This window comes from Aphelocoma coerulescens, chromosome 3 (genome assembly GCF_041296385.1).
Source record: "Aphelocoma coerulescens isolate FSJ_1873_10779 chromosome 3, UR_Acoe_1.0, whole genome shotgun sequence".
Lineage (NCBI taxonomy): Eukaryota > Metazoa > Chordata > Aves > Passeriformes > Corvidae > Aphelocoma > Aphelocoma coerulescens.
Window position 1 is genome coordinate 71,252,420 of NC_091016.1, and position 26,744 is coordinate 71,279,163.

Consider the following 26,744-nt stretch of genomic DNA (forward strand, 5'->3'; position numbering starts at 1 on the left):
TGTTTGTTTTCGATGATGATCCCATTCACCTTTTCATTTTCCTACAGTCCTCATTCTTCACTCTGAGTGCATCCTAGTCTTATCATCATGTCCTATATGACACAAGGCAATAAAATCAAAAATGAGGCAAACTGGTTTATGGATCGGCCGGTCCGGTTTGTGCTACTTCCACCAAGCGCTGCTAGGTGGCAATATGTTACCTGGAAAACCACGAGCTCCCAGCCGCCGTCGCCCTCCTCTGCTTCGGCCCGAGCTGGGACGTGCCTGGGCATCCCTCCGCTCCGGAAGAGGACAAGGCCTTGCAGCAGGACCTGGTGAGAGCTGCTTCACTCACACAGATCGTTACTGAGGTTTTCCAGACACAAATGCAGGGCTAAATCCTACTGGAAAAATTCTTTGTGAACCCAAGAGGAAAATAAGAGGCAAGCCTGCCTGCTGCAGTATTTCTGCTTGCACTGGAAGTGCTGTAATAAGGAAATGTATCCTTCTATTGTATAAAGATAGCACTGCCTGGGACCTGAGTATTTCATATTCTCGATTTTCTGAACAACACAAATCTGTTCAGCGTGCAAAACTTTCGTTTTTCCAAATATATGATTAATTGAAATCCTCTACATATTCAATCATAATTTTTAATCAACTAAGCCAACTTTGGAACATTTGTATTGACAGCTGGGTTGAAAAACAGCTTTAATAGAGGTGCAGAAGATGTATTTCCAGATACATTTTTCAGCCATGCTACAAATACTTAAAACAGACTCATCTTATGTATGTGTACTAACAAGGACGCAGAGAGAAAGACTGGCTCATAGCAGATTGCTTTGAATATGCAAAGCACTGAGTGATCTTCATTGAAACCATTTATTTCCCTTGATCTGGATGCTGGCATTTGTTTTTCCAAGGAAGGAAACCGAGGGCAGGGCTGTGTGTGACAGTGCCACATTATGCCAGCCTCAAGTTTACACAATTGCAGTTTGATGCAAGGGTAGTTTGCAGATCGCTCAGCACTTTGGCCCAGCTGCCAGAGCTGGGTACAGGTGAGAGGTGAGCGGCACCTGGAGCCGGGGAGGCACAGCGGCCAGGAACAGGACAGCCGGAAAGAGTTCCCACTTAGGCTGACAGGTAAAATAGATGGATGTGAAACCGGGGAGCCCAAGTCTCTGCTTGTGGGGACGTGGACAGGGAGCTAACATCTCTTCTGCCTGCTGCGCAACACCAGCCAGAGCAGGTGGGGGCCCCGCCGCTGCATCCTGGATCCTGCCGGCAGCGATTCGGATCCCAACTGAGCGACCTGAGGCGAGACCGTGTCCTGAGACACCCGAGAAACAAGGATCTTTAATTACACTGACTTGGATAGAAACACAGGGCTTGGTTTTTAGAGATGGAGGCGATCGGTGCAGGAAACAACAATAATGACGACCTGCTTATGTAGTGTTTAGCAACCTAGGAGATAACAATCATCGTCTGCGGCAAACGACGCAAATTTAGGCAGAGCTCTCGGTGCCTGGGGTCATCCCTCTATGGATGTGGTATGGAGACCTTTCCTGCCAGCCCCAAGTCAGCTCTCAGGGCTCAAAAAGCTTTAAATTCCCTTAGCTCGGCCCGGGACTGTCCCGATACCGCTGAGCCCAGGGCGCGGGCAGGCGGCTTCGGGCCCGGCCCGGCGGCCGCAGCAGCGGTTCCCGGCGGGGCCCTTTCCCCGCCGCACCGCCCGCCTCCGCTGCTCCGCCGGCGCCGGGGCCCGGTCAGTGCCGGGGCCAGATCAGTGCCCGGGCCAGGTCAGTGCCGAGGCCAGGTCAGTGCCCAGCCGCTAAGCTCTTCTGGCCGGGCCGCCCGCGGCTCTGTGGGGGAAAGGGGGGCCTCTGCGGGGGAACGGGGCTGAGGAGGCGGTGCAGGGCCCCGGGCGGGGTCCGGGGGCGGGGCGCCCTGGTCCCCGCCAGGCCTCGGGGTGCCCGGGGCAGAGGCGAGCTGGCTTCGTTCAGATGGTGGTGGAGAGGTCGGCGGTGCTTCTGCTTAGCCCTGACACCTCGGGTCTCGCTTTGGGAACAGCCGGTCACTGCCCACTTCTGTCCTGCTCGGCGCTGAGCCATGCCTCGACGGTTGAGCTAACATAAGTCATTTTGTTTAATTAAAAAAAAAAAAAAAGTTAGAAAAGCTTCCTTAGGTCAGACCAGGTGCAACAGAGCACTGCTCGGGATTTTGGCATCGCACAAGGTCAGCAGGAAGAAGTGTATGCTGGGGATGGGGAAGTAGCTTCCACCCCTCGGCCCCTTGAGTCTTCACATTTTTCCCAGGGTGATACCGTGCAGGGGGGTTGCCACTGCTTTCCGAAATTCAGTGTGTAGAGCCAAGGAAGCAGGTGACAGGCAGTCCTGGTGTAGTGCTGCTAGTTCCCAGTGCTGCTAGTTCCCAGTGCTGTTACAGGGGGACAGGAGAATCGTGGACAGTTCAGGATATGGTTTTGCTGTTGTCGGCAGGAGCGTTTGTGGGTGATGGTAGTGGTGGTAAGGAGAGCAATAACAAAGGACAGTCTATTGTGTGGAATTCAGAACACTTCTTGATTACAAAACTTACCCTTTTCAAGGCAATCATTGGGAAAGCATCAGTATTTGTGGTTACAGCTAGAATTGAATTCATGCTTTTATGATTTAGGATTTGGTGACTAAAAGGCAAATGGTGGGTTGGTTGTGTTTGTTTCCGTTCCTGTGAAGTTGTGCATCTGCTCATCTTATAGGTCTCTAAAACATACCTAGTGGGCAATGTGCTTAAAAGAGTTTTCTGTCACTGCTGTAAAAGGTCCTTTGATGACAGGTGTGAAGAGAACCTCTTCAGATCAAAGCACTGAAAAATAAAGGGTCTGAGTGCGTTTTGCAGAAGATAATGTATTCTTGCCCTTTGCTGTGAAACTCAAAATCTTTTACTCACTGTGTGGCCAAAATCAAATGTTTCTAGGTAGTGTCATCTGTATTTGTGGAAAAGCTTCCTTTGTCAGCTGTTTTGCATCCTTAAATGCCATTATTTTTCTGTGGACTTCAGTATGTTTCTTTGCAATTTGTTTACTATTCTTCAGAATAATTAAAATGTGATTTAAAGAGAATGTAATTATTTAGGGACAGAGAGACAATTCACATCTAAACTCTAGCCTGCAGGGATCATTCAAAAATACAAAACTAAACAAAGAACAAGTAATTTGGAAAACCATAGCTTGCTATCCCCAGAATTGGGCTGCTCAGAAACAATGAAAATAACAAGAAAAAGAAGAGTGATAAAAGCAGAAATGAGGTGTAAATGGTCAGCCAGCTTAAAACTGAAACCACAGACAAGAGGGGCTGTTACTTACAGTGTTAAAAGATTTTTCTTTCCCTTAGTTTATTTTTATTTCACAGACACATTATTTGATGCATCTCAGTTAATTTGGACATGTTCTCACTTCTTGTTCTCTCAGCTTCTGGATGGATAAGTATTGTTTCTAATGCTAACATCTAGAAACTAGGAGGCCCAAATAATTTTTTCTCTCAACAGTAATATAGATACTAAAAACTTGTCTTTTATAATACCAGCTACTTTTAAAGCCTGTTTTTAAAGGAGTCAGAGGGCTTTTAAAGTAAATTCTTGCTGAACTGGAGGGACTGTTGATCCCATCTAATTTGTCTACAGTGCAGGTACCAGTGACAATATACTAACAATTTGAACAGGGCTCAGCAAGTTTGAGAGCCATGACATTTTGAGAAAGGCATAAGGGATCAGTCCCCTAGTTGGGGAGGCAGAATTTCCTCAGTTTCTCAGCTTTGTGTAGTTTCTGTATTTGTAAACCATGTTTTGTCAGTAGGTTTTCTGCTGCTGATCCCTTAGCATGCTTAAGATCTGCTCACTGCTTGCTTTCAGCAGTGGGAAAGCCATCGGTGATTGAGGTGAGGTGATTGCCCTCAGCTTGCCTCATCTGGTAATTGTGAGAGTGGGAGAACCTGTTGGACAAGGTGTTTAAGTTAACCTAACCCACGCATCGTGGAAGGAAAGTAGAGAGATAGATAAGGGGGTGAGGTAGATGGAGGGCTCTGTAACCTTCAGGTGAAGGGTGGTGACAAGCAACAGAGTAATCCTGTGTGTGAGTCCTCCCTGCTACACATTTCTTGTGTGTGAAGGCAGGGTCTAGTGACTCCTCTTCACTGTGAGACCAAGCTGGCCTTTTTTTGTTTTTGAATCTCTTCTCTTTGTCCAACACTAGAATTTTTTTTTTCCCCCCATAATCACCACTAGCCCACTGTCCCCAGTTACAGTCAATTGCTGTTATTTTCACTTATTTTCAACCTACTTTTTTTTTTTTTTTTTTTTTGTACAGATGGACTATTTTCATGCTTTGTTTCTCCATCACTGTGCTTTTTCATCTGCTTTCATGCTATAGAGTCAGTTGTGCCAGCCCTCAGTAGTATGCCACCACTTGTTTTCCATTCATTGGCCACTGCAGGAACATCTGCCAGTCATGGTCACTGCTCCCTAGTACAGATGAATGCCTTCTAAAGTGACTGGTAAGACACCCACACACGGTTGACTTGTGAATCATATCATCATCCTCAGTTCACATCTTCTAACCCTGCTTCCTTGTCTTTGCACTTTGGTGCTTGTCGCTGAAATTGCAGCTGCCAAAGGTCTTCATCAAGTCAGGTTCTCTTGTTCTTCCAAGACCAAGTGACCTTGATGCCTTTGGCAGTGTCACAAAAGTGCCTTTCTAATAGTTTTTTTAATGCCATTTAAATATTTTCTCATCCCTGAGATTTCTTTTGTGGATTTTGTCTCTTGAATCCCTTTATTTCTGTTATGCTTAATCTCAGTATACCTTCATCCAAACCCAGAAATTCAGCTGATGGGTTTTTTTTCCAGTATCTATATCTGCACATCACACCTGTCACATCCTGCCCCAGATGAAAGGGCATGCTTATTTCCCTGATGTATTGAAAACACATCTCTGCATCTTTTTTCCCCATTTTATTTTTCCCTGACTTGTGTCAATAATTCAGACACCATTTTTGAACTGGAATTTTCCCTGCTCATGTATTTTAACTTGCTGTGTAGTACAGTGCTTCTTGTTTGAGCATACAGCTCCCAAAATTCAGTTTTCTGGTTTGTTTCAGTTCTTCTACCCATCTAGAAAGCTGCTGTCTACAGCCCTTACCCTTTGCTTTGACAAGATATCTTTATGTTCTGTGACAATTGCAACTGGCAGCATTGCTGGAGGTTGCTGTTTGATGCATCATGTGTTACGAGAAAAATTTGGGTTGCAACAGAGTGGTGGTAAATGGCCAGGGCAAATACCCTTGTTCAAGATTCAGCAATTTCCCAATGAATCTGCTCAGTTAGGGAGTACTGATGTTGGTATTATCCCTATTATTACTATGTTTTGTTAACATTGTGAGGTCTGAATTTTAACTAGGCAGTTACCAGAGGCTGTCAGAAGGCCTCTGATACATCTGCATGCATAAAAATACATAGATTGTGAGTGTCTGCATGTAGATACATGTACTGCTCTTGCATAAGGTGTGTCATTCCTTTGTACTGAAATGCTGGCATTAGATGTGTTCATATTAACCCAGTCTGCTACCCCACAGGCAAGGGTGTTACAAAACCACTTGAGTGCCAAATGGGATTTAAACTGTTGTTTGATATAAGAGGTGCAATAACTGTGGAATGAAAAACTATTGATGTCCGCACTGTTGGCTTCTCTCTTAGGTGACACCAGTGATATGTAAAGCTATAGCACTTAAAACATTTAAAAGATGCTAATTGACCACTGTTATTCCTATACTGTCAGGTTTTTCTTTTTTTTTCATTGTAGGAACTGTGCATAAACTATATTTGCTCAGATGTTAATGGGTATAGCATGTTGCCTTTTTAAAATTAGACTAAGACTCTATTTCTGTATGTATAAATAGATGTGATTATGTTAAACTGAAAATCTGAAAATTTTAGTGTTAATAAATACCTCTTGGCTGGTCCTACAACATTGTAAGTATTACTGCAACATCTCTTTCTCACTGCTTTCATGCAAAATACAAAAATAATCAATCTCAGTCATGCAATGGATTGTGGGTGTTCTGTACTGATTGAAATTTTGGATGTTGTTTGTCAGATGTCAGCAGAAATCCCTTTAGACTGAGAGAACTCTAGCTTAAATATCATGCTTTTCCTCAGTGGTTAGCTCAGTCAGACTGAGCTGTTAAAATAATCTTATTTTTATTAAAAAAAAGTACTGGGCACTGACTGGTACTGTAGGAGATGGTTATAAAGAAAATAATTCAAAGATTATACCTTGCATGAGTCATTAATCATGAGTCATGATCAGCAGGCAGTGGTGTCCAATTTGTTTTCTAATCCCGCACTTGCTGCTGTTCTTTATTACCATAGTGATAATATTAAAGAGCTGTTAATGCATATAACCACGCAGTTGAAAATGACAGACTCCTTTTTCATTGGAATAAAATTTCCATATCTTAAGTTTGTTTTGCTCAGTATATTTCTTGTCGTGAGAAATTCAGTAGTTATAAAAGTAATGAAAAAAGTTTAAGTCAGCAAGAGGTTAAGTTAGCAAAACAGCCTCTTTTTCCCCTCCTCTTTGCTTTCAAGCCAGTCGTCAGGGCTTCCTAGAGAATTCCAGCTTGTCTGTTTTCTTATGAGAGTTGGGGACACTTTGTATTAATTAAAAATTGGGAGTTGATTGTTCAGGGTACACTTTGCAAGGAAAGCCTGCACTGTCCATGTATTTAATGTTTGTTCTCTTCTGAGCAAAAACTAGTAGTTGGATGGAAAGTTTTATTGCATTAATATATGCTGAGGAATGACTGCTGAGGTTTCAGAGAAAAGGGAAGGCTGTCTCTCTTTTGAGAGCCTGAATATAAAAAGAATCAATTAGTGGAGAAATGAGCTTTAGAAACCCATTTTCACTCTTTAAATAAAATTTTAAAAGCTCTGAAAAGTGGTGGCTGAAGTGTTGCAGAATATTAGAATGTGCATAGATGGAATGTTTGGGTGCAGCAGCAGTTGGGGAATGTTTTTTATGTAGTAATGAATCTTGTGTTCAATGATATTTTAAACTTGATTAAATTTTGTAATTAGTTTTATTAGTTTTGCACTTCGGAAAAGTTCATCGTGACAGATCAAAGCCTTGTATGTCAATAGATATTAAAAAATCATCTCTCTATGTTTTCCAGTGTAGATGACCTTATAATGCATAGATTTGTGTAGGCCTTACTAGTTTCTTTGTGTTGAACTTGTGATGAGATCCTGTTGTATTGGTGGGTGCAATTTGGCAGGACAGGTATGAATCTACTGACATAGATGGCTCTTCACAGTTGCCTGGTATTGCTGCATATTCCTTTGCATCCCATAGTGCGATTGCTTTGCAAACTCCTCCTCCCTTTGAATGAAGACTATACCTGCACCAACAGAGGCATTTTCAAGTTTAGTGTAAGGTGGTACAGCCAGTGACAAAATAAGTGTTCACCTGACAGGGCTGCTCACTTTTTTCATTAGGAGCTAATGGTGTGTGGTTTTTAATATGCATTTACTTGATCATGTGTATATAATAAATGTTTTCAAAAATGTTGAGTCTGTAAACTGTAAGATGCCCTGAACAGAGCATACAATATAGCTGTCACCAAATTCTGTCTCAGTGAATGTGTTTGTGCTCTGAGTTCTTTTAGAAAACTTTCCAACAGCTGCTTGCCAATTTTGAAGGTATCTTGTTTCTGCCAAATATGATTCAGAAACAAAGAACGTCTTTTCCCAGTTACCAAAAAAATGATCATATACCTTGTCTTCTGAATGGCCAAGCCCATTAAAAAGGAGGTTGGGGCAAAGGTAGGACTACTCTATCAAATTGCAAAATAACAAGCCTTTTTCCATGTCGTGTGGGGGTTCTTTTGATTCCCACTCTGATTGGTTTCTAAGATGACTTTATTTCCAGATCAGCTGTTTCCAGTTCAGTCTTTACCCAGTTTCTTTCAAGTCACTTGTAAGCCACTTTCTCCTGCAGACCCTTTTCCAAAGTCAATAAATTAAGGCAGAGATTCAGATGAAGAGTAATGTGATAAGTAGTTTCTTGTTATTTCCTGATCTACAGTCATACACTGCAGAGTGGAAATAGCAGAGGAGTTAGCCATGGGTATACTGGTACACAGACATAATTTACAAGGATTATTACCTGTATAAAAGGCAAATATGGTGCTCAATGCATAATACTGTTGCAGACTTCTCATTCTTTGGAGTACTGCACAGATTCTGTGCCCAAAACAGATCAACTCAAAGTGCTACTGGGATGACTGGGAAAAGCAGATAGCAATCAGGGGCTAGGCAGACTAATTAGTTTTAAGATGGAGTGTGACAACTGTATTAATGGAATTAGGTGACGGGGAACAGACTTCAATATAAGAATGATCTTCAGTTCCTAGTTTTTATGTTCCTTAAGTATTTCTCGTGGGAAGGTCTTGCTCTAATACTTGCTTACAGAAAAGCAGGATATCCAGATACTGAAGGCTGTGGGATTTGATAGGATTTTTTCTCTGTTACAGGTGTGGTGTTTGGGGGTCTTGGTATTTTTTTAGAGGGAAGGGAGAGGGAGGGTTTGGAAGGTTAATACAGAGTAAATTGGTCTAGTGGAATACATAAGAGTCTTCCTATAGTTCTTGAGCCTTCTATGTTCTGCACACAAATACTTCTTTGGTAAATTTTACAAGGAAGTATTTTAAAAGGTGCTAATATCTGGCTTATCTACTAAAATCACTCCATAAAACTCCTGTTAACTTTGTGGGGGTAGATTCAAACTGAGATTTTTGCAAATACAGTTTGGAGTGATTTTTGTCAACGGTTATGATTGTATCACCTTTATATTAGTTTCTGCTGTCATACTTCCCTCTTTTTCAGAGGACTGAAGTGGATTACAAAGGAAATTTCCTGATTTTTTTTCCCCTCACCCCATGTATTTCCAGAAATGGCCCTTCCTCTGTGGAAGAACTTACTTCAGACTACAGAGAAAAGGATACTACAACAGAGATGGTTGTCACTGTATAATGGTGCTCATGGCTATGAGGAAGAATTGGTAAAGAAGAAACTTCAGCAGTTTTCTGGTGGATCCATCAACCTTTCCAAAGAAGACAATGGCATTGGAATACTTACTTTGAATAACCCAAAGCTAATGAATGCCTTTACAGGTATTAATGAGTTGATGGGATTGCTGGTTGGTTTTGTTTTTTCTCTTGTTCAGTTACCCATTTTGACATTTTGCCTAAAGGAAGTGAAACACTCTGCCTTACCATGCCTTAGTTAAAAGAATAAATATGTAAGTTTTATTCAGATATGCAGCAAATGTCCACTGTTCTGTGTAGTAACTTTGCTATAAATGTCGTAAGAATCCACGAAATTCTCAATGACACAGGGACTGTCTTGCAGAATGTGCTTCTCCCCGTGTTAAGTGTTAGCACAATTCTGCCACTGTGCTCTTTCTTGCATCTCCTCTCATTTTGTCATCTGGAAACATGGATGGCATTTTTGTGGGGATGAGAAGATACCATGTCTCTTTCATAGGTGATGTAGAAAGAAAGACTGAGTTTACTTCTTGGTTCTTCAGATAAAGCTTTCCCTGTACCTTAAACTTCCGTAGTTTGGTCTTTTCCACTCACCCAAACTGTGGCTTCCATTTCTTCTTCATTTGCCTTATGTCTTAAATACCAGTGACTGGTTAACTAATCATATGAGCTGGCTATTCTCAGCTGTTGCAGGTCAGTGATCTATTTAATGTGCTTTTACACTGGAGAATACTTAGCTATCAAAACAGTGCCCTATTTCATTAATCTTGCATTATGAGAGGTTTTTGTTCTTCAAGTTGAGTATATTTGCTGTCTTTTAATTTTCTAGATTATTTCAATTTATGTCATTCTCTTCAGATGTGAGTGGCACAGGTTCAGGGTGTGAATCTGCCTGAGCTGGAGCTGTGCATAAGCCTTTACTGTAAGAATGTCTTTATCTGTTAGCATTTTGAAGTGGATACATTTGTGTCATCTTGATAATTTCTTTGTTGCTGTTCTGTCTTCCTGCCCAGTTCTCACTGTTCCTTTGCTGTGAGCAAACATTTTGCAACACAGTAGCAAAGCGTGCCCTTTGCATGAAGAATGTCAATCTGCTCTTCCCACTAGTGATTGTTAGCTGAAAGGAACCTAAGAGAGCAGCAGAACTGGCGGTAATGCACCTAGATGTGTCTGCATTCTCTTTTGTTTCCCTTAAAAAACTCAGGTATAAAATCATTACCTAACTTAGGAAGTTGTAGCTAAAAGATGTTAAGATAGAGATTGTCCTTCTGCATGCCTCCCTGTCAGTGTACATTGTTGTTTCTCCTTTTTCTACAGATCAGTTTCTGTTTTTGACTCAAAACAGAACTGTGCAATGTACACCTTGTAGACTGCGTACTCTTGGCTTATTTGTTGTGAAAGTTGAAAGGGGCATGAAATGAGAAATGAGATGTAACAGCAAAAGTAGAGAGCAGACTGGGGTTTTCTGCTCTATGGAGATCAGGAGTAATAAAAGTCAAATAGCTTAAACCAAACTTTCATAGAAACTTGCAAGTATGTTTTCTGTTTTCTATGTGCTTGGCAGGAGGGGCTCAGAAGTGATTGGTGGCAGTGCTGAGCAGGTGTAGCTGCCATTTAGGCAACTGATAGCTGTTCTTAGCCTATACAATGTTCTATATAATGTTAATGTGCTGAAATCATATCACACATCTCGAGTTGAGCACCCCAAATTAGCAGGCATTTTCTCTCAGGCTCGGTTAGTTGTCTGTAAAATAATCTCTTCTTGCCTTACAGGACTGCTATGAAAATCACTTATTAGTGTATGTGAATTAGATGCTCTAGTAGAAAAGAGGGGCTACAAAAACCACAGAGGAAATTAATAGCTCTGTCTTTGTTGCAGATCTTCATTAGCATATAACAAATGAGCCATGGGATCAGACAGTTCTGTTTTTACAGCAGTGTATAGAGCCCTGTAGAGAGCTGTACTCCATTTTGCTCGGCAATAGCCACAAAAAATTGCTCTGGAAAATCCTACTCTGTCAGTTCAAGAGATACTGCTTCTTTGTGCTGTACACCTCTGCCAGAGACTTTTGTTTTTTTGGGAGGGAGAGTAGAAGCAAAATCAGGCTGGCCCCTTCGCCACTGCAGTGAATGGTATGGCATCTTAATTTATACTGATCTTAATTTAATTTTTAACATTACTTCTGTAAAATGCAGTTGCTGAGAAACTAGCAGGAACTTAATCCTTTGCCTTCAGTTGTATATTAAATAATGCTCTTCAAGGGGCAGGATGGGATGCTCTACCCCTGAATTGCCTCAGCAGAACCTGGTTAATTTCATCAGCCAGAGCCTATAGATACAGCCACCTCCCCATCAAATTCTGTTGATTCTGTGTCTCAGAGCTTCTGAATAGTGACAGATGTGAATTTATATATCCATGCATGCACCCTCTAGAAAGCTGCAAAAAATCATTAAACTGTTGAGGGGAATTCTATTTTCCAGGCATTTACTTTACACAGCAGTTTTTTATCTCAAAGGAATTGTGTTTATTCTAAGCTTGAGCAACTCATGAAACCAAAAACAGAACAAAATTGTTGGCAAATTGCTAAGGGGGTATATGGAGATTGTTATGCCTTTTTTCTACTCTTAATTGGAATCTGATAGCCACCTGTTTGAAATGGTCTCTTTGGACACAAATGCTAATAATGTCAGTTTAAGCCTGGTAGAACCAATTTCAGCAGCCCAACCTTTCACGGAACTAAACTTGAATGTAATTTAAAAGAGAAGAAAGCCAGCCTGTAGGAATTAGAAAATATTGACGATAATTTTTATTTTCTGGAATTTACTTGAAAGCATTTATTCTCAGATTATAATTAAGATGCAAACAAATTATTATTCCAAGCAGATTTAATTTGGTAAAGAGCATGAACTCAGTGGTACCAAATACTGAAAGACCAAGACTGGCAGAATGAAGATTTGCTTTAGTGTTGTGCCCTCATCATTATATCAAACGTTAGGAGCTATATCTGTTGGTAAAATAATAGTTCAATGCTGTCAGGAATGGAAAAGATCCTCTTGCAGGAGGATAGGACAGGCTCTGGCCAGTGTCTCTTGTCCCCTGCTACTGCATGTAACAGGCTCATATGGATCCTGCATTTTTTCGTTAGCTGGATTTTTGGCTTGGAATACTCTGTGGAAAGACTCTTCAATACCTCAGTGCTTTGCTTATTAAAAGAACCGCAAACAGTGGTTGTGCCACATTTGACTCTAGCAAAGCTTGGATGCCAGCTCAAATACCTTTCTGTTAAGAAGACTTAAGAAGGCAAATACGCAATAAGTGAAATCCACAGGGTTAATACACACCTGTTTGAACAGCAGCACTTGCAGAAAAGTTGTTAAGTGTACCATCAGGCTGGAAAAGCATTTCAAGTGAAGACCCACAAAAATCTCATCCAGGCCTAGTTCTGCTCAGTATTTTCATTCCTAGCTTGGATGAAATGATGAAATAGAAGGTGAACTGCTGAAATTGTCAGATGACCCCATATTAGGAGAGCTTGCAAGATATTTTTTGGAGTAGAGGAGAGGCATTCAAAGTGATCTTGATTAGCTGCTACACAGAGCTCAAGATCAACAGGGTGAAATTCAGTGAAAGCAAATGTAATGTACCGCATACAAAAAGCGTAACCAAATTATAAATACAGAAGGGAAAGCAACTGGCAAAACTGCTGGGATTTTTGAGAGGATCGCAGTATGGACTTGACAGTGAGTAAGAAAAAAAGCCCAACCCAATGTTATTCTGGTATATAATATGTAATGTCCACTTAATAATTGTCCTCCTCAGAAATGTTGTCAAAATGTACTATTTCAGTGACTGAGACCAAGCCTAGGGGGGACTTAGTGTTCACTCTTGATGTGGTACTAGGAAGCCTACTTTATAATGAACTGCAAGAAGAAAAAACAGGAAGAAAACATAAATCACCCATGGACTGGCAGCTAATGGGAAATTTCAGAAGAGGATGAGTCCTGTGCATGCAGGCGTAGAGTTAAAAAAGCAACACTGTTGGCAGAGGAGAGCCCTTGAGAGTATTAACCTAAAGCACATTTCTATCTGAAGAATGTAGGCCTGTCCATCTAAATTCTTGTCAAAGAAGGGTAAAGCTGAGAGTGTCATCAAACTGTATATACCCTGCTTTCTGAAATTAGTTTCTGTTTTCCCTTAAGTATATAATTGGAGAGAGTCATAGGCATTCAGAGAGGAAGAGCTTTAAATTAATGCACGAGGTACACTCCATTGCTGTGGAAGGATAAGCCCTAGAAACAAGAGTTTGTATTCCATGTCAGGAAGGATACTTAAGCAAATATGATGTTCTGTTCATGATGTTTTATAATGAATATGATATTTAAACAAGAAATAAAAAGCTAGTACTCTATGATGATATATGTAAAGAGAGTCTTTTTAGCAAGGAACTTTTGTTAAAGTTGACTGGTTATGCCTTGAGCCTGCCTTGGACGTGATTCTTTTCTATTCTCTTCCGGTTGTTTGGGTAGGGAGAAATGAACTTCAAAATGACTAGTTGGACAGATGTGGATGGATATGTATAAATTTATGTGTCCCGAATGTATGCAGTTGCAAGCAGAAATAAATTGGTTAGATTTTGTTTGTTTGTTTGTTTGTTTGTTTTATTTTGGGAGTTTTTTGAGTGTAACACAAATATCCTTCATACAGAGTATCCTTCAGAATTTTGGGAAGTGCACCCTTGAAGAACAAATGTATGTCAGTGATTATGTGCAGGATTTAAGATGATACTTTCCCTCGTGATTTTAAGCCCATCGCTTATTAACTCTAACTTGGTTTTGCTGGTGGAAAATGTAACAAAAAACATGATGGTGATAATAATTTCCTGTTTCCACCCTCTTGTGGCAGGTACTATGATGGTAGAACTCCAGGAGAGGGTAACTGAACTGGAAAACTGGAAGGATGGCAAAGGCCTTATTATCCATGGTGCGGGAAACACTTTTTGCTCAGGATCTGATTTGAATGCTGTCAAAGAAATATCCAACTCCCAGGCAAGTGTTAATACACATGAAGGTTTTGGAGAAAAGTTAGTTTTCTGAGATTCTTTTTAGAAAGAGGTGTTGCACCATACTTCTGCTGCACTTTTACATGCAAGTCACAGAATGGAGCTTAAATGGTCGAAAAAAATGCTGTCAGCCCCTTTAAGCCATGATTTAAGTGTTACTGTAAGTGATTCATAACTCTAAATTCCTACACTACATGTTCATTTTAGCCTTTTCTTTTAAAAATGTCATTTCAGTTTCTCACAGCGGTATATGGTGAATTTGCACATCAAATAAGCTGTGCTTCTATAGTTTGACCTTTAGAAGCAGATAGAAGTAATAATTTCTCATATTCTAAACTAAAAAAAAAGAAATTTAAGTAACATGGCTGCTACTACAGAAGGGTTTCTGTTTTATCAAAACTGCTTGGACCTGCAAAAATGGAAGAACAGATGCAATTCTTGTGCTGTACTTGAGTCAGGTGAGTCTTGTGTGTAACTATGAAGTTGAAGAGGTTGGCGTTTGATGGCAATTTTTTGCTCGTGCTACCCCTTTGGACAACTTTCACATGTGCTACAGTTCTTTCTGTGGATTAATATGTGGACTTGGCAATGTCTGAAATAGGATTTAGTCAGCTGCCAGGGAAGAGGGTCTTCCTGTGCTGCTCCTACACCTGGTTTGCAGTTGCGGTAAGTGACATCCTGGTGCTTTTTTGTGGCCACTGCAAGTTTCAGGGTTTAACCACACAAATGAAACATTTAATTGGCCCTTCCAGTATGAACATCAACACAAAAACTGGTTAATCTGATATTTGTCTGTAGTGATGATTTTTTTTTTTTTGTTTTCTGTTGATGATACTAAATATCATAAACCCCACAAAGGTTTTATTTCTGGCCTGATAAAGTAAATAGGACAGTCCAGTTTTCAAAGGGTATAGGACGCTTTGTTTCCATTCTGGAACACCATGAGAGAGATGCTTTTCTTAATACAGAAATGTCATGCTTTATAGATATAAATGGATTTGGGGAAAGCTTTCGTTTGGATATTTTATAAGCACTGGTAATTTTAAAAATACAGATGCGTATGTGATTTTTTCTAAATTTATTTTTAAAAAAAATTAATCTGCAATTCTCAACTTCTTTGAGCATTATACCAACAGAAAAGGAGCTGAAGCCAAGAAAGGCCAGTTCTTTTCTTATCTGCAGTCTAGGCTTTCCTTCAGAGTTCTGCATTCAGTAAATCTCAGTGATTCTGCTTCCATACATTTAGTATTCTCTCTCTATGCTTATACAAATTACTTGGAGCCACTGCAGTGGCAGAGAGGGCCCTTGCAAGGATTAGGTTCGATATACTGGGCAAAATGAAATGTATATGTGTTAGTTAATACCTTTTTGAGAATTCTCTGCACAGAATCTAGCTCTCATGCTAGTATTGAAATAAAAGTCTAAGAGTCACCAGTAGTGCTCCAAGAATAGTTCAACATAGTTGCTTTTCTATTTCCTTTGGGGAGTTCAAGCTATTTATCTTTTACTGAGAGTTTCTTTGTAATGGCTCCTAACCATCTGTTTGGTAGGATTTAATAGTCCTTATTAAATAAAGCTTTAGTAGAATATGGAATAGTATTTGCTGTTCTTTAGTGTTACAGAACTCTTCTCTCTAACTTGATGCAGATGGGAGAGTTTTGTCTGATTTCAGGTTAAGTTTTCTTAGGCATCTCTAAGGTAAAAAAAAAAAGTGAATATGCCTGACCTGGTATGTCTTTCACAGTATCAGAGAATATTCTGAGTTGGAAGGGACCCACAGGGATGATCGAGTCCAACTTTTAAGTGAATAGATTGAACCCATAACCTTGTCATCATTAGCACCATGCTCAAACAACTGAGCTTTCCTTTATATTATTTTTTTAAGGCTGATTTAGCCCATAGCTTTTAGTAATTGCAGGGAACACTTTTATTTTATCCAACCAGTTGGTTGAGGGAATACTGTATTTTTCATAATTTTCAGTACAGTTTGCTTTTCCCTGTGGTGCAGAATAGGCAGAATAATGGCCTAGAATGCTGAAGGATTTTCGTGCCCCCTAGTGGCTCTTTGTCCTCCTCTTCCACTTCATTCTTTTCTTTCTTTGTCCTCCTTCTCCCATGTTCAGTTGTTCCTAACTCTGAAGGAAACCTAGGTCCCCTGCCTGTTTTTGTTTTGAGTGCTAACATTACATACCCAAATCACAGAAGGCAAATGAATGGTGCAATTTAAGTAAAAAAAAATTGTTTTCTTTCTATCTTTGTAAGCCTGGTTCCCAGAGCAAGAACCTCATTCTGGAGTAAGACTTGAAAAGCTGGCTAGCTGAAAAGCAAGAATGGCTCTTGAAACAACAGCTCAGAGGAAGAAGCATAAAGGAGAATTTTGCTTCCCTTGGTCCCTGTCTAGCTAGGACAGAGGATCCCAAGCATAAACTGTGAAGGGAGGACTTTGGAGCAGTTGGAGATTATCTGGAAATATTGTTCTATCTGTAGTGAAAATGGATTTGAAGCTCTTGCAGCAATAAGAGCCAGTGTTACAGTTCTCTACTTTATGAAGGTGACTTTCTTCTTCCCTGCCTCTCCTAGGCCCACTGCAAGCTATTCATCCTTTTTTTCTTTATGTAGTGCTTTTAACTGCATTTTACCTCCCTTTCTGCTTTTGAGATGTCTTCTTACGTCAAGAACAGTATTAGAACTGAAAATATAATTATTCCACTAGACTGCAGTGAACACCTCTTAGTCAGAGTATTTTATCTGAATAGTAGCCATATTTTTCTTATCAGGAGGTTTTGAAGGGTTTATTTGCCAGAACCCAAGCAATTGTGATTTTTTTGTTGTTGTTGCTTGTTTGTTTGTTTGTTTGTTTGTTTGTTTTCTGTGCAGGCATTTTTTCCCTGGGATACACAGTAATCTCTCTACCACCTGAGAGAAGGAAGACTTTTCTTTTGTCTGCTCAGACATAAATGTGTTTTTCAAATTGGTCTGTTCTGGAATGAATCTTTAATTACCATTTTGGATTTTGTCATGCATTGAGAAGGCCAGTTTGAATGCAAGGATTCTGCTGTGAGGAAGTGAAAAGTTATGTTCTTTGAAGAGCTTTTGTGCGGCTTCATCCTGACAGTTGTAATATGGGAATTGTGCAAGTCTGTGTCTGAGAACTGGTACTTTGTATGTTTGTGTGGGTTTTGAACTTAGCTACTAAGGCAGCTATCAAGAAGGATTTGAATGGTCTTTAATTTGGAATGGAAATATTGCTACTGTTCTTAGGGCATGTAGGAGATGGCTACAGTGATAACTAAAAGCCTCTTTATAAATCAACATGTGCTAAAATTTTCAAGCAGGCCTTTAGTGTAGTAAAACTAAATACACTGGTTCTAGTGTAGCAATTGTCATGGCATTTGCATCTGCCAGAGATCTGTGCCTAAACATCATAATGCTGCTTGGCTTTGGGCAGAGTAGCTCTTAGGAATACATTACTAAATGGACAATAAGTCACCTGAAATTGGTCTACTATTATTTCAAGGTCCTATTCCAAAGATGTACTGTAGACTTAATACATATCTTTTCTTTCCCTGAGGTATGAGTCAGAGGCTTTTAATTCAGGCAGATTCTCTAACTTGCCAAGCTCTGTAAAGTTGTGCTTTAGAAATTAGTAAATTCCAGTAAAGAGATGTTGGGTTTGGTCTGCTTGGATTTTTTTTCTTAATTTATTATTTGAAAGATGTGTTGAAATTGTTACCTACTGGTTTTTTTATTTCTACAGTGTCCAAACATAATTTTTTTATTTAATCTGGGATAAATAGTATGTGTGGTTCAGTTCAGTATGCATATGAACGTGATGATTCTGGATCATTTAGACCAGTTATTTGACAAGTTCCTGATTAATACTAGATGTCTGAGAAAGAGTATAATAACAGGAAAGGCAGATAGATAATGATTTTGCCTCAAAATATTTACTTAGCCCCCAGCAATTTGTGACTAAGACTGCTAGAGCTAGAGGTGTTGCCTTCTATGTAATAACCTTTTGTTGCTGTTCCTGTTGTGATTTTATGTAGTTGTTCTTGAATTTGTGTAGAGGGTGTAATGCCCTGCTGCCAAGTGTTCCACATTTTAACTCCATGTTGTAGGAAGAAATTTTTTTTTTTAATGTATTTTATTTGGAACCCTTTAGTTCTTGTACTGGATTAGAAGGAAATGATTGTGTCTTTTTCACTATTGATTGCAAAGAGATGTGAAACAGGATGAGAGAGATAAGAAGAATCTTATTTCTGGTTTGTTTTTTTATTTATTTTGGTGTTTTGTGGTTTGGTTTGTTGATTTTTTAGCTGAAATGCTTTTGGCCCAAACAATAAAAGATTAAATTGGTAAATTGTATCTTGTCTAAAACTATGGATTTGGAACAGTAAAAAGTATGCAGCACACTTTGACTTTGTACAGAGTTTAAAAACTCAGATTTATGGGTATTCAACTTGAAGTGAGAAGAGGAAATTAAGAAGAAAGGCTAAAATTTCACAACATAGAAATTCAGTATTGCAATTACTTTAGCAGTGGCTTAATTATAACTGAAATTTATATAAATCGATTGAGTTCTGCTTTTTTTTATTTTAACCTGAGTTATGCTAGATTTTCTATTAGTGCATAGTAGGGTTGGGCTAGAATTTGGGCAACATGAGCCAAATAGAAAAAAAAAAAAAAGCTGAAGTAAATATAAAATATATTTATTCCTGTCTACTCCATCTGTGTGTTTAATTGCTTCACATCAGGATCACTTAACGTTTTTTAATTTCCTATTCTTTGTAGGATGGGATGAATATGTGCATGTTTATGCAAAACACCTTAACCAGACTTATGAGGTAATATATTTACCCTTTTTGATGAAGTAATTATAAGTATCAGAATGTATTTTGGCTAACTTTTTAATGAGATGTTTAAAGTTAAATACATAGTTTTAAGTATGTAATTTGGAATCCCGGACTTTGTATTCACACATGTTAAACATGTAGGTATTTATGGATTTAAATGAGACCTGAACATTTTGCAACTATTAGACTTTCCAGAGATTGGAACAGGAAAAAAAACCCTAGGCTTATATTTGTAGAGCTAGGGGATACCCAGAGTTTAGGAAATCTTGGCCTTCAAATTGTCTGAAACTTGACCTCTCTAACTCAGTGGAAATCTGTAGCTCTTAAATAACAAGCAGCAACAGGTTATGCAGCCTACATAGGTAACATTTATTTGATATATTTATTTAATCTTCCCACTTCACAAGAGGAGTGTAGTCAGTTCTACCATCTGGTACTTCTGAAAAAAACGCCCTTTCCTTTAGACTTTGCTTCCCTTAAGAAATCACGTTTCTATTAAATCCATTTGTGGTAGAGTCTGTCTTTCTCTGCTCAAGCTCTTTGAAGATGAATACTCTTTGTTTTCAAATATTCTTTGTTTTCAAATAATCTATATGAGAAAGTGTTATGAATTAACATTTAACATTTTTTCTGTAAAATTACCCAGGAGATTGGAGACATAGTAGTAGTACTGTAAGGAATCCTCAGGATTGGAAGCCATTTGCATAAGCTGGCCTCCATATAATCATATGATAAAAATTGATGGGGCAAGGCTAAGAGGAGGAAGATGTGTAAAGATTAAGTCCCCACCTCAGGTGTGTTGACTTAGTGTATCTTTAAGCCGTGGTTCAGGGGGAGCACTGAACTGCTGTCTGGGGACATCTGCTGTAGATGGGATTAGTCTCCCTTAGAGCTGAGGCTGACTGTGCTCCTGAAAGAGGTACCTCAAATGGATTAGAGTGTGGATGTAGCCATCTTGGACCCCTATCTTCTGGTTTCTCATAAACAACAGGAAAAATGAGATTGCCCTCTTCCAGTGGGTTCAGTTGAGCTAAGTATTGTATGAACTGTGCTGCAGCTTTTAAGTGAACCTGGGCCATAAGAAAGTGTTGGTGCTTCTGTTAAAATAGAACTAAAACCAGACGTGTGGTTATGATTAGGAAGCTGATTTCTGAATGAGGTTTGTAAACTGCTCAAAAAGCTAAATGTCTTTTCATAGTAAAAGATGGAACAGCTGTATTAGTGTGCAAATTCTGTGACTAACCAGCTGTCTTCATCTTTTACGGAACTTGCCTTATCCTAAGTCACTATTCGTTAGTATTCATTTCACATCAGCAGTGGGGAAACATACTCTTCCTTCCCTCTGTCCTTTGAATTACCTTGAACATGATTAAATACCTTGAACATGATTAAATACAACACCAACAAAGGTAACAGATTGCTGCTTTCCTCAAAAGGTTTTGTCTGCAAAAAAAAGTTTTGTTGATGACTGAGATAGTAGCACTCTGTTTGAAGAAGCTGCTGAAGCTGTCATGGTATATCTCATTAATTTTAGATAACCTGGCCCTTCAGTTCTTTGTGTCTCTTTCTGGGATGTGCTGGCTTAGAGTAGAATCTTGTGTTGCTATCCTGTCACTCCTTGCAGGTAGTCTTTTTAGGCATAATCTATAGCAGGTATTTTTCATAGTATGTGTTTTTCAGTACATGATATTTATTTTGATTTTATTTGATATATCTGTCTTGCTGTTTCATTTTGGGATTCTGTATCAATTATGCAATAGTAATTTTGAAATAAGTGGAATTGGTATTGTGCTGCTTGCCCACAAAGATGTAGTTATTTGAATAAATTGGAACAGTACATTTTTCTCAACTTTTACTGTAGAGATGGTTTGGTTGAATTGTTTTGTAATTTCTGAAAGGCTAAAAGCATGAATTTTGCTTACTAAAGTCTCTTGTGTAGGTTGCCTTTGATCAGTGTTGCACTAGTTCAAGGAAAAGCTTTTGGAGGAGGAGCAGAACTTACCACAGCCTGTGATTTCAGGTAAGGCTAACAAGTTGTGTAGCTGTTACGTTGGGTCAGCGATTTAATGATTGTCCAAGTGAAATGTGAGAAGCTTGAGGTACTACTTCTACCAGGAGTCATGTTCCTGGGTTCCAAGGAACTAGATTGCAACTAGATTTTGTCATCAGACTTCACAGGAAAAAAAAAGTTGTGGTTTCTGCCAGGTTGTGTGGTTTGGATCACCATGTGAACCAAGAGCAGTAAGGAACTTGAAACTGACTGTGTTACATACCAAGCGGGTTCAACTCACCCCTGAGTGAGAGGTAGGAGGGGTGCAAAATTGTGTATCTCCCTGTGTCTCTTTATGTGAATGTCACAAGTAAAAATAAATAGATATCTTCATTAGTATCGTATTTCTTGTTCTGAGTTTCTTATTTGTAACATCATTTTGTGCTGCACAGTTGTTGAAACAAGATTTTGAGGTGCAGAGGAAAACAAATGAGGTTTTGTCCCTGTTTTTTTTTTTCCATTCAGCTGCAGGGATTTGCTAGCATGAAAAAACTGGCAAAAAAAAAAAAAAGGGCTTTAATTAAACTGGCAGAACAGGAATGGGAAGAAATGAAAGTAATAAAATGTCACTTTATATAAACCACTGCTCATGTGCAAACAGCCTACAGATGTAACAGATAAGCACAGTGGGCAGCATCTCTGAAAATGAGGAGCTTTTAGTGAAATTTTTATCTAAGAAAAGGAAATGTGCCCTTGAAGAGGCCTTAATGCCTGAAGTGGGAAAGGAATTTCCCCACACAAGCTGAAAGAAGGTACACTCAAAAGTAAAGAAAACTAGAATATTGCAGTGCTGTTCCAGGTATCAGGAACAGGCTTTGGCTAGAGGAGATGGTATCTGCATTGTCTAAGCCACTTAGAAGCAATCTTTCTTAGCTTTGAAGGTAGATGTGGTTGGATCTTTCTTTATATCTGCTCAGCACACGGTGAGCTGAAACCCCAGCTGTGATGTGAGTCCAGGCTGTGTTACAAATGCCTGGGAAACAGCAGAGAGACTCTATGTTTGACAGCTGCAGTGCTGGCAGGAGAATGCACCTGGGAGACTCAGCAGACCTTTCTCTATCTGTGAGCCTGTCGGCAGAAAGTGTTTCTTGTTATCTCTAAATAGGAGTTTAGGGAATGGGAATGTAATGAAATGGAAATCTTTTGGCTTTCTAAAATATGTAGTCTCTACTTACACTCCAGCTATGCTGTTTTGACATGCTGTGTAATTATAGGCATTGTCAAGTAACTCTTATTTGCATGAATTGAGCAGCTGCAGTTCCTCTTATGCATTGCCATAATTTTCATAATAACTACAGCTGTTGATCCATCTTCCATTACTTTCTACACACCCATCCAGTGCAACTAAATAACAGCAATTCAGGAGCAGCAAATGGGACTTAATTAATAACAGCAACAAGACAGAGAAACATACTCTGTGCTGTTATTGCTCTTGAATTTGAAAATTTTAGTACTGTTGGACAAAATCCTGGGGGTTTTTTGAGAACTATAAATAGGTATTAGTGGAACAGGTATTCTGTCCTCAGTCACTAGATGACAAAAGATGAGCTTGAGACAGAAATCAGAGATTTGTTTTCTTCCTCGAATAAACTGCTTGGACATTTTATTTTCTAAAACAAATGAGTTTGTTGTGGCTGCTTTTAATTCTAGATTTTCAAATAGAGTTCTGTTTTTCACAGTCTCTGTTTAAACTACCAAACTGCTTGGTTTTGGTCTGTCCCGGGGTGACTGTATGACTATCATCTGCCCTATGCCAGACATGAATCCTTTGCCTTCCTGCATCTTTAAGCTGTTTCTCAGGAGAGGGGGGAGAGAAGCCAGGCGAATTTTTCAGAGCAGTTTGTGCTCAAGGACACACACACCCCCCTGCATTGCTCTTGCTGCTGAGCCAAGGAAAGCACCTTCCTGCTTTTTCCCAGCTCTCGGCTCCTTTTCTTGGGAGAGGCAGAGAGTTAAAACTCTTTGCTTTTTAGCTATCCTGCTAGCTGAGGCAAGAACTTTGCTTGGGACTGTTCTGCTCCTGTCCAGAACAACATCACCAGGAGGCCCCACACAGTGGCCTGGAGGTGCCCATGCTGAACCCCAGCTCTGGAGAGGGCAGAGCCACACCCACAGAAAGGACTCTGAAATCTACCCAGGTTTCTTCTCCAAAGTGAGAGGTTTTATTATTTAACATTATTCATTCCCTTTTCTGTGCCTGTGTGCACTTTGCTTGTTAAATAAATAGGGGTTTTTTCACTTTCCTCTGAGGAATTTCTTTCTGAACCTGCTGGGGGCGGGGCTGCTGAAATCTGCCTTCTAACAGAGGGACGTTCATTTCAGACATTTTCCTCCAAATTTGTCTCAAACCAAGATATGGCCTGAAATATTTTCATATTTTTATCTCTGCCACTGTGTACTACATTAACTATACTGATATTGTTGAAGCAACTCGCTTGAACCAAAATGACCCAGGTACTTCCTCTGAAATGTGCTCTGGCAGCATGATGCACATCTCTACTAAAGTAGAGGTGTGGACAAATCCAATTTTAAAATAGCTGAGGTGGTTTAAGATATTACTGATACATTCTTCCTGTAGCAGTTCTTGTGGCTAATTGTCTCACTCTGTTTTAAGCTGGCTCATTTTAAATTGGATTAGGGAGGGCTTTTGTGAACTTTGGCACACTTATTGCTGACATAAGGACAGTGATGAAAAGTGAAAGCATTTTAGGTCAGTCCACCTTTAATCTGGAGGAAGACGTCTTCTCAAAACACCTTCTTCAATCTTAGCTGATTTATGTCTTGTTGGAGTATGACTCTCCAGAAGAGCAGCATCCTTATAAAGATCATAAACATGTTACTAGGAGGGAAAAAAAATCAGTCCAAACGAGCAAGGTAATTAATTTCCTTTCAGACTTTTTCTGATTTGAAAATTGGAAAGATAAAGCTTCTGACACTATAATTATTTACTCAATTATTACTGCAAAACTGAGTAATGTAGAAGTGTGCAAGTATGAAACTTGTTTAGACAGTTGAGCATTCTAGTACCATTTTCAAGAAATGCTGACTTTTTTCAGTGTGCCACAGGTGAGCCTGTGAAGGTGGCTTGTGGTGTCTGCTGCCAAATGTTAATGTATTTTACAGCTCTGCATGACACTGCAGCCATTTCAGTGAGGTGCAGAAGTGAATGGGATGTTGGATTTAGTGATGCAGTTTTACAAATAATTGAAGTACCTGCATTGGGTTCCTATATGCAGAAACTTGAAGTGTGTCTTGTGCTTACACAATGTGTGAAGGTAAGGAGAACAGATTTGGCAGGATTGGTTGAGGAATTTGGACAGGAAAACAGGAATGGTAGTGGATTGTTGGGCAATAAGCTGACAGATATGGGTAAGAGACAGTTGGTAATGAATCCATTTGTGCAATTAGCATGTCACAATAATCTCTGAGTGCTGTCACTGCAGTGCACTACCAACAAATAGCCAGAATAACTAACTTTGAATTCTGAGCTGTTTTGTCTTCTATTTCATGTTGGTGCCTTTGAGAAATCTCTCTGGGGCAATGTCTGTGTAGATCTTTTACATGCATCTACAACTTTGAAAATTTGGTCCTACATCGCTTGGCAAAATTACTTCCATTGTATTTCAGTGCTTCTGAGACACAGAGTCTCTTTCCTGCTACCCTGTTTTTCCTCTCTAATGCTGCTGCAGTCCAAGTAGAGGTGTGTCCCTGCCATGTCAATCAAATTTAAAAGGTAGTGTTTTGAGGCAGAGGACAAGAGTGCTGAGATATAAAACTGCCTATTTCTCATACCATTGATCTCAGAATGAGCTCGTAGGTAGAGACAGCAGTAATTTCCTTTTCTTCTTTAGAAAATAAATTAATGAACTATAATTTCTTCAGCTATAGTTGATGTTGCACAGTTAAATTGCAAAGGGCCAGTTTCATTACTGTTTAAGTGCTGAGCTAACTATTAGCTTATGCTAATAATACTGCATTTATCAAATTGGCCTTCCTTCATTTTAGCAGTGTGTTTTCTATATTTTTGTGAAATATGTAGGCATGCTTAGTATTACATTTTAAGGTGTTAAACATGTTCCACAAAACACTTAATAAGAGATACAATGAAATGAAATGTTATTTAATAACTTTGGATGTTTGTGTTCCTGTGATAATTTATGTTTATTTCCTTTTACAAGATGTATTTAGCAATTTATAGGAAATCAAAGGAGCAGAAGATAATCTAACCACTGCATAGATGTAGGTCCACTATGACCAACTTTTCAGTTGTTTCACCTTTCAAAAAGGAGAAGTGGACGAAGCCATAAAGACTTTAGTATTCTACAGTAAACTTTTTTGAAAATAGATTTCAGAACATCAGAGCACAGCACCTGAGCTTCTTTGGAAATATTTCACTCTAAAAAAAGGATTTGGGCTTTTAATTTTTTCAGGAGGAGCATTTAGGTGCACAAGATGCACCTGTTTGAAATGAGGGTGCCTCAGTACATAGTAGCATTTTTCATTGGACAGAGCCTGATATGAATGTAGCAGGACGGGGTTCACATTCTCATGAGTTCTTGCAGAGTCCAGGCTCAGAAAGCACTTTTCATTCATGTGACTGTAAAATTGCTACACACCATCACAGAAGAATCAGTAGCCAAATCTGAGAGTGGGTTCTCTGTAGAAGCCTAAAAGATAAAGGACTAAAATGTGTATGTTTCAAACACTGATAGCTGGGTAGCCATGGAGCCAGCCAAGGATTGTTGGTAATAACACACTGTGAGAAAGAACAGGATGTGGGTGGAGAAGAGGGCCATGTGGAGGTGGAGCAGCACTTTTCTGGGACAAATGTCCTTGTTCTGCTGCCTGGAGATAAGCACAACACAGTACAGGGCAAGTGCAGGAATGAATTTGAGAAGCAGGCATGCACTTTAGGGGGGAATTAAGACCATCGAAGACCTCTGAAGCCTCCAACCCACTTCCAGAAAGGTCTAGAAGAAAGGACTGTGCATGATAACTAATTTTCATAGAAAGTGAGAAGCTTACCTCCAGGACAGGATCAACATATGTATAAAAAAGTATCCCCACAAAGGCTGAGCGTGTGTGTGCCCCAGAACCCTGGATACTCCAGCTGGATCAATGCTTCAGCCAGGACTGATCTCTCTTTTATTCTCTTTCTTCCTTTCTTTGTCTCTCTTTAATTCATCTCTCTCTCTCTTCCCTTTCACCCTACTGCTTATCCAAAACCCACTGCTGTATGCTTATACTGGGGGGTCAGGGACTAGAATAACAATGTCCATGCCAAGTGTGTAAATTATAATAAAACTCTGTAAGCTTTTGTGGATCCTCTGACTTTTGCCATTCCTTTTGACCACGAGCATCTATGAGTCTTGGGTTCTCCCTTCTCCTCAAGGGTGGGACACCATGTTCTCACAGCTTCAAGTGCTTGCTATGTGGCGTAGGTCACTTTTTAAAACTATATAGAATTTTAATCTCTTATATATATGTGTGTGTATGTGTGTGTATTTAAAATCTGCAAATCAGTTGGCAGTTTTAGAATTCCAATGCAATCCTACATCACTTGGCATTTTTAGAGCCCTGGGGGGTTTGTTACTACAGGTTTCTGGTTATGATTTTAAAAATCTCACATTGCCTGCCTTTAAAAAGGCTGTTCTTATTTTTGACGTGGTACATTTGACATCTGATTAAGTAAGCACTGCTAGAA

At 39.5% G+C, this 26,744-nt stretch overlaps 1 protein-coding gene across 9 annotated transcripts in view; it reads left to right on the forward strand.

Annotated features, from left to right (window-relative positions):
• Positions 1–292: 292 nt before the first annotated feature.
• The window catches only part of ECHDC1 (ethylmalonyl-CoA decarboxylase 1), a 41,406-nt gene continuing 14,954 nt past the window's right edge, over positions 293–26,744 (forward strand). The window contains exons 1-5 of one of the 9 annotated variants that reach the window (XM_069010826.1): positions 293–314; positions 8,979–9,200; positions 13,978–14,120; positions 18,929–18,981; positions 20,930–21,010. In XM_069010826.1, the coding sequence (XP_068866927.1) occupies positions 8,981–9,200; positions 13,978–14,120; positions 18,929–18,981; positions 20,930–21,010 (497 nt within the window). In that variant the 5' untranslated portion in view covers positions 293–314; positions 8,979–8,980. The other 8 variants (XM_069010832.1, XM_069010823.1, XM_069010825.1 and 5 more) reach the window with 8 other exon arrangements.